Here is a 15,200-nt window from a genome sequence, read left to right as displayed (position 1 = left end):
AGGTAGTCATTGGCCATCAATTGGATTTATGCAAAAGTTGCCTGGATACATGAGATTAGAGTTTATTATACATAATTTGGAGCCCTGGTGGCACAGTGGTTAAGAGGTTGGCTGCTAACCAAAAGGCCTGTAGTTCAAATCCACCAGCTGCTCCTTGGAAGCCCTATGGGGCGGTTCTACTCTGTCCATAGGGTTGCTCTGAGTCGGAATCGACTCAACACCAATGGGTTTGGGTTTTTTTTTGGTGTACCTTACTGTAGGAGACCCGTTCAGGATCAGGTAACAGTTTCGTTTAGAAAGGGAAAGAGCCTACACTGAACGTTCACTTCATTTGGGTTTATGAAGATTAGAAAGGTAGGCGGCACTGAGGTGGCTGAGGGTTTTCCTACACATTCATCTGACATTATTGTAGTGACTTTGTTTTGTAGGCTAGGCAATGAGCATGTGCACCTTACAGATTCCCCGTGTTGGGCAAGTGCCTTGTTGTGGTTACCACCCCAACCCCGTATGTGAACAACAACAACCAAAAGCAGTTGCCGTCAAGTCGGCTCTGATTCATGGAGACCTCGTGTGTCAGAGGACAACTGTGCTCCGTAGGGTTTTCAGTAGCTAATTATTTCAGAAGTAGATCACTAGGCATTCCTTCTGAGGCTCCTCTGGCTGGACTTGAACATCCAGCCTTATGGTTAACAGCTAAGCTCATTAACTGTTTGTACCACCCAGGGACTCCATGTGAGTAAAGCTTTATTTAATCAAAAGGAGAAGATACAGGGACCTCCGGTTAATATGTAGCCCTACAGCTGATAGTGGCTGATGCTGTGTTGGTGTGGTGTTTCACATCACACAGAAGGGCTGTGGAGTTTGTTTTTTTTTTTCTTTGTGATAAGATTTATATATGCCCATTATAGACATTTTAGAAGGCACAGAAAACCCCAGACAGGGAGAAAATCACCTAATCATACGAGCCAACCCAATTTTAACATGCATAGTGCCTTTCTGTCTTTTCCAGTGTATTTCTGTGTAGCTATGTCATATTGTAGAAAAGTTTGTGTGTCTTACACAATAAAATGAAGGCATGATCTTTGAGTTGGACCTGGAAGTATGGGTAGACTTTTGCAAGTGGGTCCTGAGAGCCAAGTCATTCTAGGTGGGGGACAAACCCACACGAGCAGAGGCAAGGTGATCTAGGGCCTAATGGATAGCCTGCTTTGAGTGTAGCATGGATAAGCTTTTAGGGAAACTGAAGTGGGATTTCAGGCTGGAAGTGTATGTTGGGATAGATGATGGAGGTTTTCTAAATCTTAGGTTGCAGAGTTTGTCTCCAATTCTGTTAAAATTTTTTTCCTCCCACCCCGTCCCCTAAGTCACCAATTTTCAACCAGAGCTGAACGTGGGCACATTAATGATAAAACAAACAAACAAAAAACAGCTGGCAACGAGTCGATTCCGACTCATAGCAACTCTGTAGTACAGAGTAGAACTACCCCATAGGGTTTCCAAGGAGTGGCTGGTGGATTCGAACTGCAGACCTTTTGGTTAGCAACCTGAGCTCTTAACCAGTATGCCACCAGGGCTCCACATTAATGACTAAAAAAAAAAAAAATTGCTGTCGAGTCAATTCCGACCCATAGTGACCCTATAGTACAGAGTAGAACTGTCCCATAGGGCTTCCAAGGAATGGCCGGTGGATTCAAATCGCCGCCTTTTTGGTTAGCGGCAGAGCTCTTAACCACTGCACCACCAGGGCTCCCGCATTAATGATGCAGGGAGACAGTTCTATCAAGGTGACTTGGGAATGGGGTGGGGGGAGGTAGGGAGTCATTGTATTTGGTTTTAGAGATTTGCTGGAATAGTAATGTTTTTATTTTTGTCTTTATCCCACTCTTCCGTTTTCCTAGGAGAATATGAAAGTGTTACTCAGGCTTGTTTGTTTCATAGCTCTCCTGATTTCTTCTCTCGAGGCTGGTAAGTTCACCATTTCTTCGTGTTCTTGTCAGCTGAAGCAATCAATTATTACCTAACGGAGTCATTTTTATTACCTGTTTCTGTTGAAATTCAAGACACAGAGCCTCGTAGTCATACAACTGTACTTCTGGAAGTTCCTTTAAAAAAAAAAAATTGCCGTTGAGTCAATTCTGACTCACAGAGACCCTAAAGGACAGAGGGTTTCCAAGGAGCGGCTGGTGGACTTGGACTGCCGACCCTTTGCTTAGCAGCCAAGTACTTAACCGCTGGCACCACCAGGGTTCCTTTAGGCATTTCAATTCTCTTTCTCTCTGTTTACATATTGGGAAACTGAGGCCCACAAAGGTTAAGAGCCAAGGTCATATAGTTTTGTTCAAGGTCTTGCGCAAGAGCTAAAATCCAGGTTTCCAAATGCCTAGTCCAGTCTTTTTTCCAATTTGTTGCTGATTAAAGAGCATGATATAAGAAATTCTCACATATGTTTGAAAGAGGTGTGAAGTGTACTTTTTATGAACCACAGTTGGAAACCATCAAGAGACAGCTCTTAGTTTTCTCTTTCTATTTCTTCCTTTTCCCTTTTCCACCCTTCCTACTTTACGACAAATATATTGAGCCTCTACCATGTGTCAGGCAGTAGGTTCCGGGGATACAGCGGCAGTGAATAATGCAGATAAACATGGCTGTCTGCATGGGGTTCATAGTCTAGTAGGGGAGATAGACAACACATTAGATAAGTACATGTATATTTGCACTGTAGTGATACACGTAGGCAGGAAAAACAGCAGGAAAGGGGGATATCAAGTTAGATTGTGGTTAGGTAGGCAGAGGTTAAATTTTTGGCCAGAAAAAGTCTCACTGAGAAGTTGACTTTTGAGTTAAACCTGAAAAAAAGGAGCTATCGAGATAACAGGTTGCGGGTGGGGAAACATTTCTGGCAGCATGTTGCAAAGGCCCTGAGACCTGGTACCTAAGACTTTATTTGATTTTGCAACTTAGAGGTCATGAGCGATCTTGATCAGAACAATTTTGGTGGAGTGATGAGGCAAAACCCAGATAAATAGGAGAGTATGTGTCTACCTGAGGACTTACGTAAGGTTTACCATTTTTATCACTACTCTTGTTGCTGTTGCCTTCTCGTCTTTGCTTTTGGGCAAATGCTGCCTTTTTGATCTCGTGTAATTTATTGTTCTAAGGAACATGTTCGTCTCGAGTGTTATTGCTTCTTTTGTGGGCCTGCCTATTATTTGAAAGGTGTTCTTTGGGGATGGCTTCAGTTCCAGGTCAGAAGGGTGTTTGGGGGCTGTCATCTCAGGAGTTCCTCCAGTCCCTGTCAGGCCAGTAATTTCTGTGAATTTGATTTTTTTTCTACACTTTTCTCCCATTCTGTCTGGGACCTTCTGTTGTGACCCCAGTCAGAGCAGTCAGTAGTGGTAACCAGGCACTATCTAGTTCTTCTGGTCTTGGGGTCATATAGTCTGTGGTTCACGTGGTCCATTAGTCCTTTGGACTAATTGGTCCCTTGAGTTTCTGGCTTTCTTCACCCTCGTTTGCTTTGGACAGGAGGAGACCAATAATTGTATCTTAGATGACAGCTCTCAACTTTTAAGACCTCAGACATGACTCACCAAAGTAGAATACAGAACGTTGTCTTTGTGAACTGCGTTGTACCAGTTGACGCAGATGTTCCCTGAGTCGATGGTCCTTCCACTTCGAGCCTGGGAACTTCATCCCTTGAGGTGTTTGGTTACATCTAAGGAGTTTCCACGACTGTGGCCCTTGTGTGCTCTGTGGTCTATATTAATATACATGGAGCACCTACAGTTATGTATGTGGAAATATTCACAGCCAAACCTATATCTGCAGGTGGGTGTGCTCCCTTACACCCTCCCACCCCTCTTTAGAATATCTATCTACCTATGAATCCATTCATAAACAATTGCTTGTTAATACTATTGTTGCAGGATTGTCTGTGTTATAGCAATTACTGTAAAAAAAAGAAAAAAATTTTCAATTACTGTAGTTCCCCTTTATTCTTGCATTCCTCTCGGTGTCTCAGTGTCTTCCTTTGCCTTGGTCAGGTTGTGTTGACTTCCCCCATATCGTGTGTTGCCTTTCCCTTCACCAACGTGTCTTCTGCTAGTTAGTAATTTTTCCTCCCTTTCCCTACCATCCCTGGTAACCATCAAAGATTTTTTTTCCTATGTGTAAACCTTTTCTTGTTTTTTTATCATGGTGGTCTCGCACAATATTTGTCCTTTTGTAATTGACTTATTTCACTCAGCATAATGTCCTCAAATTCATCCATGTTGTGAGATGTTTCCATTTTTTTTAGTTGTTTCAGTAAATGTAGTCCCTGTTACTCCATCTTGTACCAGAGCGGAAGTTTCTCTTCCTGTATTATCGTCATCTTTTAGAGTACTATAGAGGAGGTGAGAAAGGTTAAATAACTTGTCCAAGGGCACAGAGGTACTACTGTATTTCTACGCAAATAACTTGCACCTCTACCTTTGTTTTACAACGACTCCCCCCGCCAAGCTATTTTTGTCAGTGCGGCTATGCCAATTTTTTTTTACATGTTGCTGTAAAAAAAATTAGCACAGGGTGCTTGAAAAAATACCTTGCAGGATGGGGGGGGAGAGGTGGGGGGAGGGCATGGTTGGCAAACAAACCTAGAAGGTGCGAGTTATTTGCATGAAAAGATTGTGAGTGACACAGGTAGACTGAGTATAAATCTTCCAGACTCTGAAGATAATGCTCTTAATTGTGAAGCCATAAAGCATTCATCTGTAATACGAATTGATGCGTTTATAATTGATGTATTTATATTGAGATATTCCATTAAGAAACATTGACCGCATTCTTATGGAAAGTGCTTTTCCTTTCTCCCTTTTAAAGATAAATGCCAGGAACATGAACCTGAGATAGTTTCAGTTTCATCTGCAAATGAAATTTCTGTTCGTTTGTGTCCTTCTAAGTGGAATGAAAAGAAACACACTACGGTTTGGTATAAAAATGACAGCAAGACACTTGTCTCTTGGGAACGAGACTCCAGGATTCATCAGTTCAAAGAGAGACTTTGGTTTGTCCCTGCTCAGGTAGAAGACTCAGGAGATTACTATTGTGTGGTAAGGTAAGAACGGAATCAATAGCTTACAGAAATGTGTGCTAGGTACTCCCAGTAACTGAGGGCAAAAATGAATATCCTTTAATAGTACTAAATTGGCCTATTCTTATTTTATTTTAGAAATTCAACTTACTGCCTCAAAAATAAAATAACTGTGAAATTTGTGGAGAATGAGCCTAACTTGTGTTACAACACACAAGCTAAATTTCCACAGAAACTACCCATTGGGGAAAACGGACCACTGGTGTGCCCTAATTTACATTTGTTTAAAGATGAAAATAACGATCTCTCCAACATACAGTGGTATAAGGTACGTATTGTATTTTAAGTGGTATTTTACTTTTCTAGCAAATAGAAGAGTTTTCTGTCATGGACAATAGGACGAATCTGCAGAACGCTTTTTCATTGTGCATATTTTTTTTCCATTTGAGGGGTGGAACTTACTGGGAAATTTAAAAAGATTTGTAAGACTGCATTCATTTAATATGAGGCTTAACAGACACTGTTTTGTAACAAACTTACCGTTGCTTTTATTTAATTTAGTAAGGTACAACTGAGAATAGTAGCAGTTGTAAAAGACATTTAAAGAGAAGGTTGATTATACATTTAAGGCCTTTAAGAGATATTTATTAAAAGTATGTTATGTTGTGTATTGTTAATGACATTAAGTAGTCCTCAAATAACTTACTGGTTTATGTAAGTACTGCAAAAGTAGTTGACTAGCATTCTATTAAAAAAAAAAAAAAACTATAGAACACATCGATGTTTTGGTACCTTTCAGCTGCTAGACCATTGGAGCTTAAATGGGGAATCACCTTGTAGAATTCAAGACATACAAAATAAAGCTGTGAAGAAAGAAAGTACATTATTGCTAAGAAAATTTCCCGAAACATGTTTTCCTTACAAAATAAATTGTGCTCACTTGTCTTCATAGCTCGAGGTTCATAGGCGTCAAAATTTAATAACCTAGGAACATAATTAACTTTCACCAAACAAAAAAGAAATACAGTGTTTAAGCATTCATTGTATGCAAAGAAACTTTCTAGTCACTTTATTGCATATAACATTTGCTGATGTGGAAAAATGGAATTCCTTTGGCTGGACGACTGGGGAAAGTTATTAATTGGTTTTCAATTCTTCTTCTCTTCATCTAGGATTGCAAACCTTTAGTTCTTGACAATATAAACTTTGCTGGAGATAGAAATAAACTCATCATAATAAATGTCACTGAAGAACATAGAGGGAAATATTCTTGCCGTGTGTCCTATATACACTTGGAAAAGCAATATCCTATTACCCGCGTCATAGAATTTACTCCTGTAGGTGAGTCACAGCTCCAACCCTAGCAGCTTAGGTCTGGGAAGGCCCAGACACCATGATTTTAATACTGTCTTCGTTGTCTGTGGTGGAAAGAGATCCAAAATAAGGTTAACGGCATGCCAAAGTTCACATGGCAAGTTTAGTTTGTTTTTTTAATTGCTAAATAGCACGCAGTGTTTTTCCATTCTTGCCTTAAACGCATTGCTAATGAAACAGACATGAGCTGTGGCAGAATATAGGGCCTTCTTGGCCATGGATCAACCCTCAAAGTCAATCTTGTCAATAAAAGTCGGATTAATTTTAGGGACTTATTAATATGTTTACACCTGTTTTAATAAATTGGAATTTCCCTGTGCCAAATTGCTTGGCGTCATAGTTTCTTAGTGCTGCTGTAACAGATAGACCATAGGTGGGTGGCTTTAAAGAACAGAAATTTATTTTCTCACAGTTTAGGAGGGTAGAAATGCAAATTTAGGGCACTAGCTCTAGGGCAAGGTTCTCTTTCTGTCAGCCCTGGGAAAGATCCTTGTCTTGGCTTCTGTAACCTTGGCCTTCCTCTGTTCCTTGGTGATTCTCATTTGTGCTTTGGTCTTCCCAGTTTGGGCTGGCTTGTCTCTGTGCCACATCAGCTCTTTTTATATCTCAACAGTGATTAGGTTTAAGACTGATAAAGCCTCATAAACATAACAAATGTTCCCAAATGGGTGACATCCACAGGTATAAGGGTTAGGATTCCAACACATACCTTGTTTGGGGGACAAAATTCAGTCCATAACACTTGGCATCCTTCAGTAACTGTGTGGCTTTCACTATTGGATCATTGTTGAAATTCTTAAATGCGGGCCTAGCACTGGCTGGCCGATCTGGTTAATGATACTTCTTCTAGGACAGTGTCTTTTCACCACCACTATCTCCTCCTGATTTGTTTTAAGACAGGCACTTGTCTAAAGACTCAGAGTTTTGGGTTGTGGTTTGAGTACAACCCGGATGTGTGTGTTTTTTGGTAGCACCAGCCGTTCATGGCTTCTCCTTTGGGGCAGGGATTCACGGTTCATCATGGTCTCTGCATTGACTTCCTTTCTTTGCCTCTTGTCTTCTGTCTTCCTTCTGCCACAGGTGCTTTGGGCACTTGAGGGAATGTCTGGAAGAGACCGTTGAATCTATTTGCCATTACTCGTGATTTTTTTTTGTAAGTGACTTAGAAGTCCCTGTGAATGTTTTTCTTTTAGGGAAAAGTGTGGTCGGAAGGCCTGTGATTGAGAGTCCAGTTAATGAGACAATGGAAATGGAATTGGGTAAGTGGTCTACCATCAAAAAAAATTCAGGATGCGTTGAAATCAGTATTTTGAACTCAAGCTTAACATAAAAACTGTACCTTAAATACCGAAGGGGAAAAAAAAAAAAAAACCCAAAGTGGTTGCCATGGAGTCGACTTCAACTCATGGTGGCCCCGTGTGTGTCAGAGAACTGTGTTCCGTAAGGTTCTCAGTGGCTGATTTGTTGGAAGTAGGTCACCAGGCCTTTCTTCCGAGGTGCCTCTGGGTGGACTCAAACCTCCAGCTGAGCAGTGTTAGTTAACCTTTTGCACCCCCCAGGGACCCCTTACTACACATGTAGCCTGAGGTATTTCCTAAATAGATCTGTAATTAGAGGGAAAGGAGCGCAAATTATGTCTTAAAATGTTTCTGTGGATTTTTTTTACCTCTTATGGCAAAGGTCTAGCCATGCCTGATTTGTTCACTCTACTTTGCTATGGACAGTTACTAACCATGAAAACACCAGTCAAAAGGCAAAGGTCAGCGGGCCTAGAAACGAGAAATGTGATTTACCTGACAGACACGGATGGATTTCTTATTAGCAGAGCTAAGCTTTTAGGCAGAACGGAAAGGTGGCAGTCCAAAAAGATGATCATCATTGTGTAAAAATACTTTTCCTAATTAGTGAAAAATTTTTATCTCAAGAAAAAAGAAAGAATCCTACAAGCATCCAAACCTGCACTGTCCAGTACAGTAGCCAACTAGTCATGTGTGCCTACGTACGTACATGTAAATTTCAATTAATTAATTTAACTTAGTTTAAAAAAATTAGCTCCTCAGTCACACAAGGCGTATTTCCAGGGCTCAGTAGTTACTGTATTGGCTCAGTGGTTACTGTATTGGACAGCACAGATACAGAACATTTCCATCACGTCAGAAAGTTCTACCGGACAACACTGGTCAGGACATAAAAGCAGATTCTATGTCAGTTTTAAAAACCTGGCATTCTCTTCTGTAACAGCAACTGTGTACCAATGATGGACAGCTATACAGCGATTTGAAAGTCAGTTTGTGACCTGAGAATTCTGTACTTGACCAAGCTGTTGTTAGTCACGGTGGAAGGTGATAGAAAGACATTCTTAGATAGAAGTGAAGATGTCGAAATTCAGAATTAAATCTGGGTAAATGGAATCTAGAGAAGTATTTCTCAGTGCCCCACCCTGCCCTCCTTTTTCATTCTTGCTCCCCTTCAGAGACTTTTTACATTTTCTCCTAATCCTCTCTCTCTTGCTCTGGATTTTGCATACCACATATATAATATATGTATCTCTTAATGTACTGTGGCCCTTTGGAGAGCCACAGACAACTGTAATAGCTAACATTTTCTTACCCTCTCCCAAGAACCACTTTTTGCCACTATGGCCTTAGCTTCCATTGAGTATATAATTTAGAGCTCTGAAACTCAGGTTGTATTGATCTCCAAATCTAAAAGTAGCTTCAAAACCTGCAAACCCACTGCCGTTGAGTCGATTCCGACTCCTAGCTACCCTATAGGACAGAGTAGATTCTGACTCCTAGCTACCCTATAGGACAGAGTAGAACCACTCCATAGGGTTTCTGAGGAGTGGCTGGTGGGTTCAAACCGCTGACCTTTTGGTTAGCAGCCAAGCTCTTAACCACTGCACCACCAAGGCCCCAGCTTCGTAGTAGGAAAGAATTATTTTAATGTATCACATTGGCAGTAGATCAGAGGCACACGCCACCCTGCCATATAATTATCCTGAATGATGTCAAATAGACGTTTGATAAAATTTGACACCAATTACCAATAAAATACTGTAGAAAAATAGGAGTTGAGGGATACTTCCTTAATATAATAAATAACATCAGTCTGAACCCAGTCGTCACTAACGTTCTTCATGGTGAAACACAATAGAGATCTCATTGAGGTCAAGGGCAAGACAAGTGTGCCTACGTAACTATTATTACTTAACATGGTCTAGAAGTGCCCACCGATGTAGTAAAAGAAAAAAGAGCCAAGGTACGTGTCTTAGTTTCTTAGTGCTGCTGTAACAGAAATACCACAAATGGGTTGCTTTAAAGAACAGAAACTTATTTTCTCACAGTTTAGGGGCTAGAAGTCCACATTCAGGGCACAAGTTCCAGGGGAAGGCTGTCTCTCAGTGGGCTCTGGGGGAAGATCCTTGTCTCTTTCAGCTTCTGTCCCTCAGCTCCTTGGTGATCTTCACGTGACATCCACCTTTACCTGTTTGTCCTTGCTTCTCTCAGCTTCTGTCTGCTCTTTCGACATCTCAAAAGTAATTAGGGTTAAGAAACACCCTACACTGACATGGCCTCATTAACGTGACAAAGAAAACCCTATTTGGGGTCAGGACTGACATATTTTGGGGGGCCACAATTCAATCCATAAAAGTATGCTTAAAGTAAGGGTGGAAAACTATATTATTATTTGAAGATCATGTAATTATTTACCTAGCAATCCCAAGAGAATTATTGGAGAAAATTAGAATTAATATTTTATTAATTGATAGTATATAAAATTAATATTTTGCAATGTTAGACTTATTCAGCACTGACCAGCTGGGGAACGTGATAAGGGAAAAGAGATACCACACGCAACAGTGAATGTCTTAGAAATGTCTATAAAATATCTTAGAAAAAATATGTGGGATTTATAAGAACCTGCTGTCGAGTCGATTCTGACTCACGGCAACCCTATAAGACAGAGTAGAGCTGCCCCGTAGGGTTTCCAAGGAGCAGCTAGTGGATTCAAACTGCCAACCTTTTGGTTAGCAGCTGAATTCTTAACCACCGCACACCAGGGCTCTGGGACTTATGAGGGAGTTAAAAAAAAATAAAAGTTTTTTTTCTGAGAGATTTAAAGCATGCATTCTCAAGGCAGCAATATTGTCTGCAAGGGTGAGAAATTGGTTCTTGGGGAATGGAAAAATCTTCTCAAGAGATACACAGTGTATCTGTGGTATTAAAATTTCGTGAGAAGGAGTACAATTAGGAAAAAAAAAAAGGTGTCTAAAAAGGCTATTTCAAAGAGGGCCAAAATGGTAACAAGCACCAGAAACACCAACTTAAGGAGAATTGTAACAGGGATATGTATGCTTTTCCTACATGAAAAACTGGCCATTGTAAAGATACTGACACTCAAGATTAGTTTCTAGATTTAATGGAATCCCAGTAAAAATATGAACAAACTTAAAATTGACAAGTGCTTCTAAAATTCACTTGAAAGAATAAAATGATGAGATTACTAAGGTAATTTGGGAAGAAGAGCTCTAAATTATATTACTATTTATTCAAAAACTGCAGGAATTAAAAGAGCGTGGCACCCTTGGTATCAGGAGATGCAGTCAGATGTACTGAGAAAGCCTAAAGTAAGAATTTATTTTATGCTAAACATGGCATCACCCACTTGTGAGGAGAATTATTATTCAATAAATAGTTGTGGAATGATTGATTGCCTATTTGGATAAAAACATTAAGTTAAAGCTCCCCCTTATGTCATATCAATTTAATGGTAGACAGATTAAAGAATTTACAATGAAAACATTACACACCTAAAAAGAAACGTGTGTGAATATTTTCCTGACTTGGCGGTAGAGAGGGCTAGTAGAAAAAAACTAGTGAAGACAGATAGAATAAAAAATTTATAAACTTGATCAAAAAAAAAAAAAAATCCCCATTGAAAAATCTCCGTATTAACAAAGATTAAAAAAGGCAACAAACTCTATTTTAAGAATTTTTCATGTATGATCAAAGACTTAGTATCTCGGGTGAACGCAGAGCTCCTGTACAGCAGTAAGGTTAAGGGGAGAATATAATGAAGTAATGGACAGTAGGCTGGATAAACAGCTCTTAATAGAAACACAAGTGAGCGTTAAGCTTATGTAAAACACGTTAGTTCACCTCGAATTTAAGAAACGCAGTGGACAATTTAAATGGAATTTTTTTCATCTCTCAGTTGGCAATGACTGGCCAAAAATGCTGGTATCTGGAGGGTTTGCGGAAAATGGCATCAAAATATACCTCTGGAGGGAATGTAGGCTGGCATAGCCTTGCTTAGGAGAGCGGGTTTGCTTTTAAAATACGTATCTCCTTTAACTCAATTCTGCTTCCAGATTTTAGTCAGAGTAATCCCTCAAGATACGTACAAATACTGACATACAAGGATATTCATTGGAATATTAACCGTAATAATGAAAAATTAACCACCTGACCCAGTGATTCCAGATATATACCCAAAAGCCTCAAAAGCTGGGATGCAAACAGATACTTGTACACCAATGTTCATTGCAGCACTATTCACAAGAACAAAAAAGTGGGAACAACCCAAGTGCCCTTTAACAGATGAATGGATGAACACAATGTGGTATATCCTTACCATGGAATATTATTCAGCCAGAAAGAGAAATGAAGCTCTGATAGTACTATGACCTGGATAAACCTTGAAAACGTGCTAAATGAGATAAGTCAGATACAAAACCATGGGAACTGTATGATCTCATTATACGAAATGCCTACAACAGGTAGATGCTTAGAGAAACGTTTATTCATGGTTACCAGTGGTTGAGAAGAGGGAGCACGGAGGAGTTACTGCTTAGGGGGTACTGAGCTTCCCTTTGGGGTGATGAAACCTTTCGAAAATACTGGTGGTTGGCACAGCACGGTGAATATCATTCATATCAGTGACGTGTACACTTAAAAGGGTTAAAACGACAAATATTTTGTTATGTGTATTTTACCACGGTAAAATATTAAAAAAAATCATTGACTTGCAGGATCCCAGACACAATTGATCTGCAGTGTCACTGGCCTGGCAATGGGTATTGTCTACTGGAAGTGGAATGGGTCAGTAATCGCTGAAGATGACCCAGTGTTGGCAGAAGAATATGACGTGTGAGTATGCTTAGAGCCAGTCATGCAATGGAGATGTTTTGATATTAAATTCCGTGGCATACTTTATCTAACCTTAGTGGTTCAGTCTAACAGCAACAGCTCGTCTTCAGTTGATTGGCCCTAACTTTCACTAAGCTAAGCAGGATTTACTCTGAGACTGTGTACATTTAAGGTAAGACTACATGTGGTTGTGGTGGAAGTTCCAGCCCACTTGGAAGGTTCTCTCTTCAGCTTATTTACGTATCTTGAAGTGATCTGGTGAAGCAATTATCCTGAATTCTTATTTGTATTCCTTTTTCTAAGTAGTTTAGAAAAGACTCATTAAATGGGGTCAGGAATTAGACACTCCATTGCTCAAACGTCTCTAGTGACTACCTGTTACCTCCCGATACGGCGAAATCTGGATGCCTGAGCATCAACTGCAAAGCCTTTTATAACCTGTTCTAAACTACTCTTGTTTAACATATTCTTCTCTGTACCATGAAGACCAGAATGCATATGTCCGAATGTACATACATATATGTGTGTGTGTGTATATACATTTATAAAATAGACACACATATAAATGTATATATAAAACCTATTGCCATTGAGTTGATTCTGACTCATAGTGACCCCATAGAGTTTCCAAGGAGCACCTGGTAGATTCAAACTGCTGACCTTTTGGTTAGCAGACATAGCTCTTAACCACTACGCCATCAGGTTTTCCATATATGTGTGTGTGTGTATTTTCTTGAAAGCTTGTAATTTTAGTTTGGTTTTTCTGCTACTTAGTGTGTTGCTGGCAATTGTCTTGGGGCTATAAAATCTCACATAGGTGTTGCCAGCAGTCTGATTTCTATGCCTGTGATTAGGACTAGCAGTTATTTCTGAGAGACAATTTATATTTACAAATGAAGAGGTAAACCAGGTGTATGTTCTTATATGTCATTGATGAAATTTACTCAACTTATTTATTTTCTCTCTTTTGAACAGAGTGAAAAATCCAACCATAAAAAGGCAAACAACAATCATAATGCTTAACATTTCAGAAGTGGAAAGTCGATTTTATCTCTATCCATTCGTCTGTAGAGCCGTGAACATCCGTGGTGAAAGTGAAGCCTATGTGCGATTAATACATCCAGGTAAATGACAAGCTGTTGGTTTGAAATGCGGTTTTGTTTTACTGTGACCTTGAAGTTGGCAGTGCTGTTTTCTATGCTTGGAACATGCTTTACTTCCTCTTAACCTGGATCACCTCTGTTATCCTTTCATTATTCAGCTGAGCTATTTCTCTTTCTAGGAAGCTTTTCTGTCCTGCCGTCTACCCTTAACTTAGCCCACTGCCCAAACAGTCAAGGCTAGGGGTTCTGCATCTATCTTAGTTTTCTGTACTGCACTATAAATTCTGTGATGGTGGAGACTGTTTATCATACTCATCATTCTATTGTCAGAGTTAGTAGCCATTTAGGTCTGTTTGGTTGTACCAAACAAACCAACCCCTTGCTGTCGAGTAGTTTCCGACTCATAGAGACCCTATAGGACAGAGCAGAGCTGCCCCATAGAGTTTCCAAGGAGGGCCTGGTGAATTCGAACTGCCAATCTTTTGGTTAGCAGCTAGAACTCTTAAGCACTACGCCACTAGGGTTTCCAGGTCCATTGTGGGTACCTAATAAATATTTTTAGGTAAGTAACTACATGAACGACTGGGTGGTTGCATAGAGCGAGGCCTAAATATCCATTTTCCAAACAGCATGTCAGAAGTTACTGGTTGTCATTATATTGGTATAGTCAAACACAGTATTTGAAAGTATTTGTGAAATATTTCAAGATAATTCATAGATGAATTAAAGAATACGGTAGTGTCTCCTTATTTGAGCTTTCACTGTCCACGAATTCGGTGACCCGCGATCAACCAAGTAAGAAAAAGTTAAGTGAGTACATAGCATGGTGAACTCTCACGCCATCCAGCTACATCGTTCACACAACTTTGATTGCAGTATATCGTTATAATTGTTCTATCTTATTATTGGTTATTGTTGTTAATCTCTTACTGTGCCTAATTTATAAATTAAACTTTATTATCGGTATATATGTAAAGGCCATAGTATATATAGGGTTCAGTACCATCCATGGTTTCAGGCATCCATGGGAGGTGTAGGACCGTATGCCCCGTGGATAAGGGGGCAGGGTCAACTGTAAGGTGTTTATGAATGTGTACGTGGAAGAAAATCTTAAAAACTCTACAGACATACTATTAGAATTAGTAAATGAATTTAGTAAGATCATTTGAATATAAATGTATGTTTAAACATCAGCAACAAATAGTGATTACATTTAAGATATAACATTTACAGTAGTATCAAAAATCATCAAATACTTAGGAATAAATCTTGTAAAAGCTGTTCAAGACTTTTATATACAAACTGAAGTAACATTATTGAGATCTGTTAGAGACAATCTTAACTGGCTGGCAGGATATAAAATGTTTTTAAGTGGAAAGAATATTATAAATATGTCAGATCTCTCCAAATGACCCAATAGATTCAAAACAATTTCAATCAAAATCTCACCAGGGGTGTGTGTATGTGTGTTTATGTGTGTGTGTGGTTGGAGGTATGCCT

The 15,200-nt window shown here is 39.6% G+C and overlaps 1 protein-coding gene across 6 annotated transcripts in view; it reads left to right on the top strand.

Moving 5' to 3' along the window:
• The window catches only part of IL1R1 (interleukin 1 receptor type 1), a 43,046-nt gene that overhangs the window by 17,301 nt on the left and 10,545 nt on the right, over positions 1–15,200 (top strand). For all 6 annotated transcript variants that reach the window (XM_049856395.1, XM_049856394.1, XM_049856397.1 and 3 more), the window contains 7 exons: positions 1,899–1,965; positions 4,861–5,095; positions 5,210–5,399; positions 6,244–6,412; positions 7,639–7,704; positions 12,480–12,597; positions 13,573–13,721. In XM_049856395.1, coding sequence (XP_049712352.1) covers positions 1,899–1,965; positions 4,861–5,095; positions 5,210–5,399; positions 6,244–6,412; positions 7,639–7,704; positions 12,480–12,597; positions 13,573–13,721 — 994 coding nt within the window. The remainder of the gene's footprint in view (positions 1–1,898; positions 1,966–4,860; positions 5,096–5,209; positions 5,400–6,243; positions 6,413–7,638; positions 7,705–12,479; positions 12,598–13,572; positions 13,722–15,200) is intronic.

Source organism: Elephas maximus, chromosome 17 (genome assembly GCF_024166365.1).
Source record: "Elephas maximus indicus isolate mEleMax1 chromosome 17, mEleMax1 primary haplotype, whole genome shotgun sequence".
NCBI classification, from domain to species: domain Eukaryota; kingdom Metazoa; phylum Chordata; class Mammalia; order Proboscidea; family Elephantidae; genus Elephas; species Elephas maximus.
The sequence above is the reverse complement of the archived record's forward strand: the minus strand, read 5'-3'. Positions and strand labels throughout refer to the sequence as shown.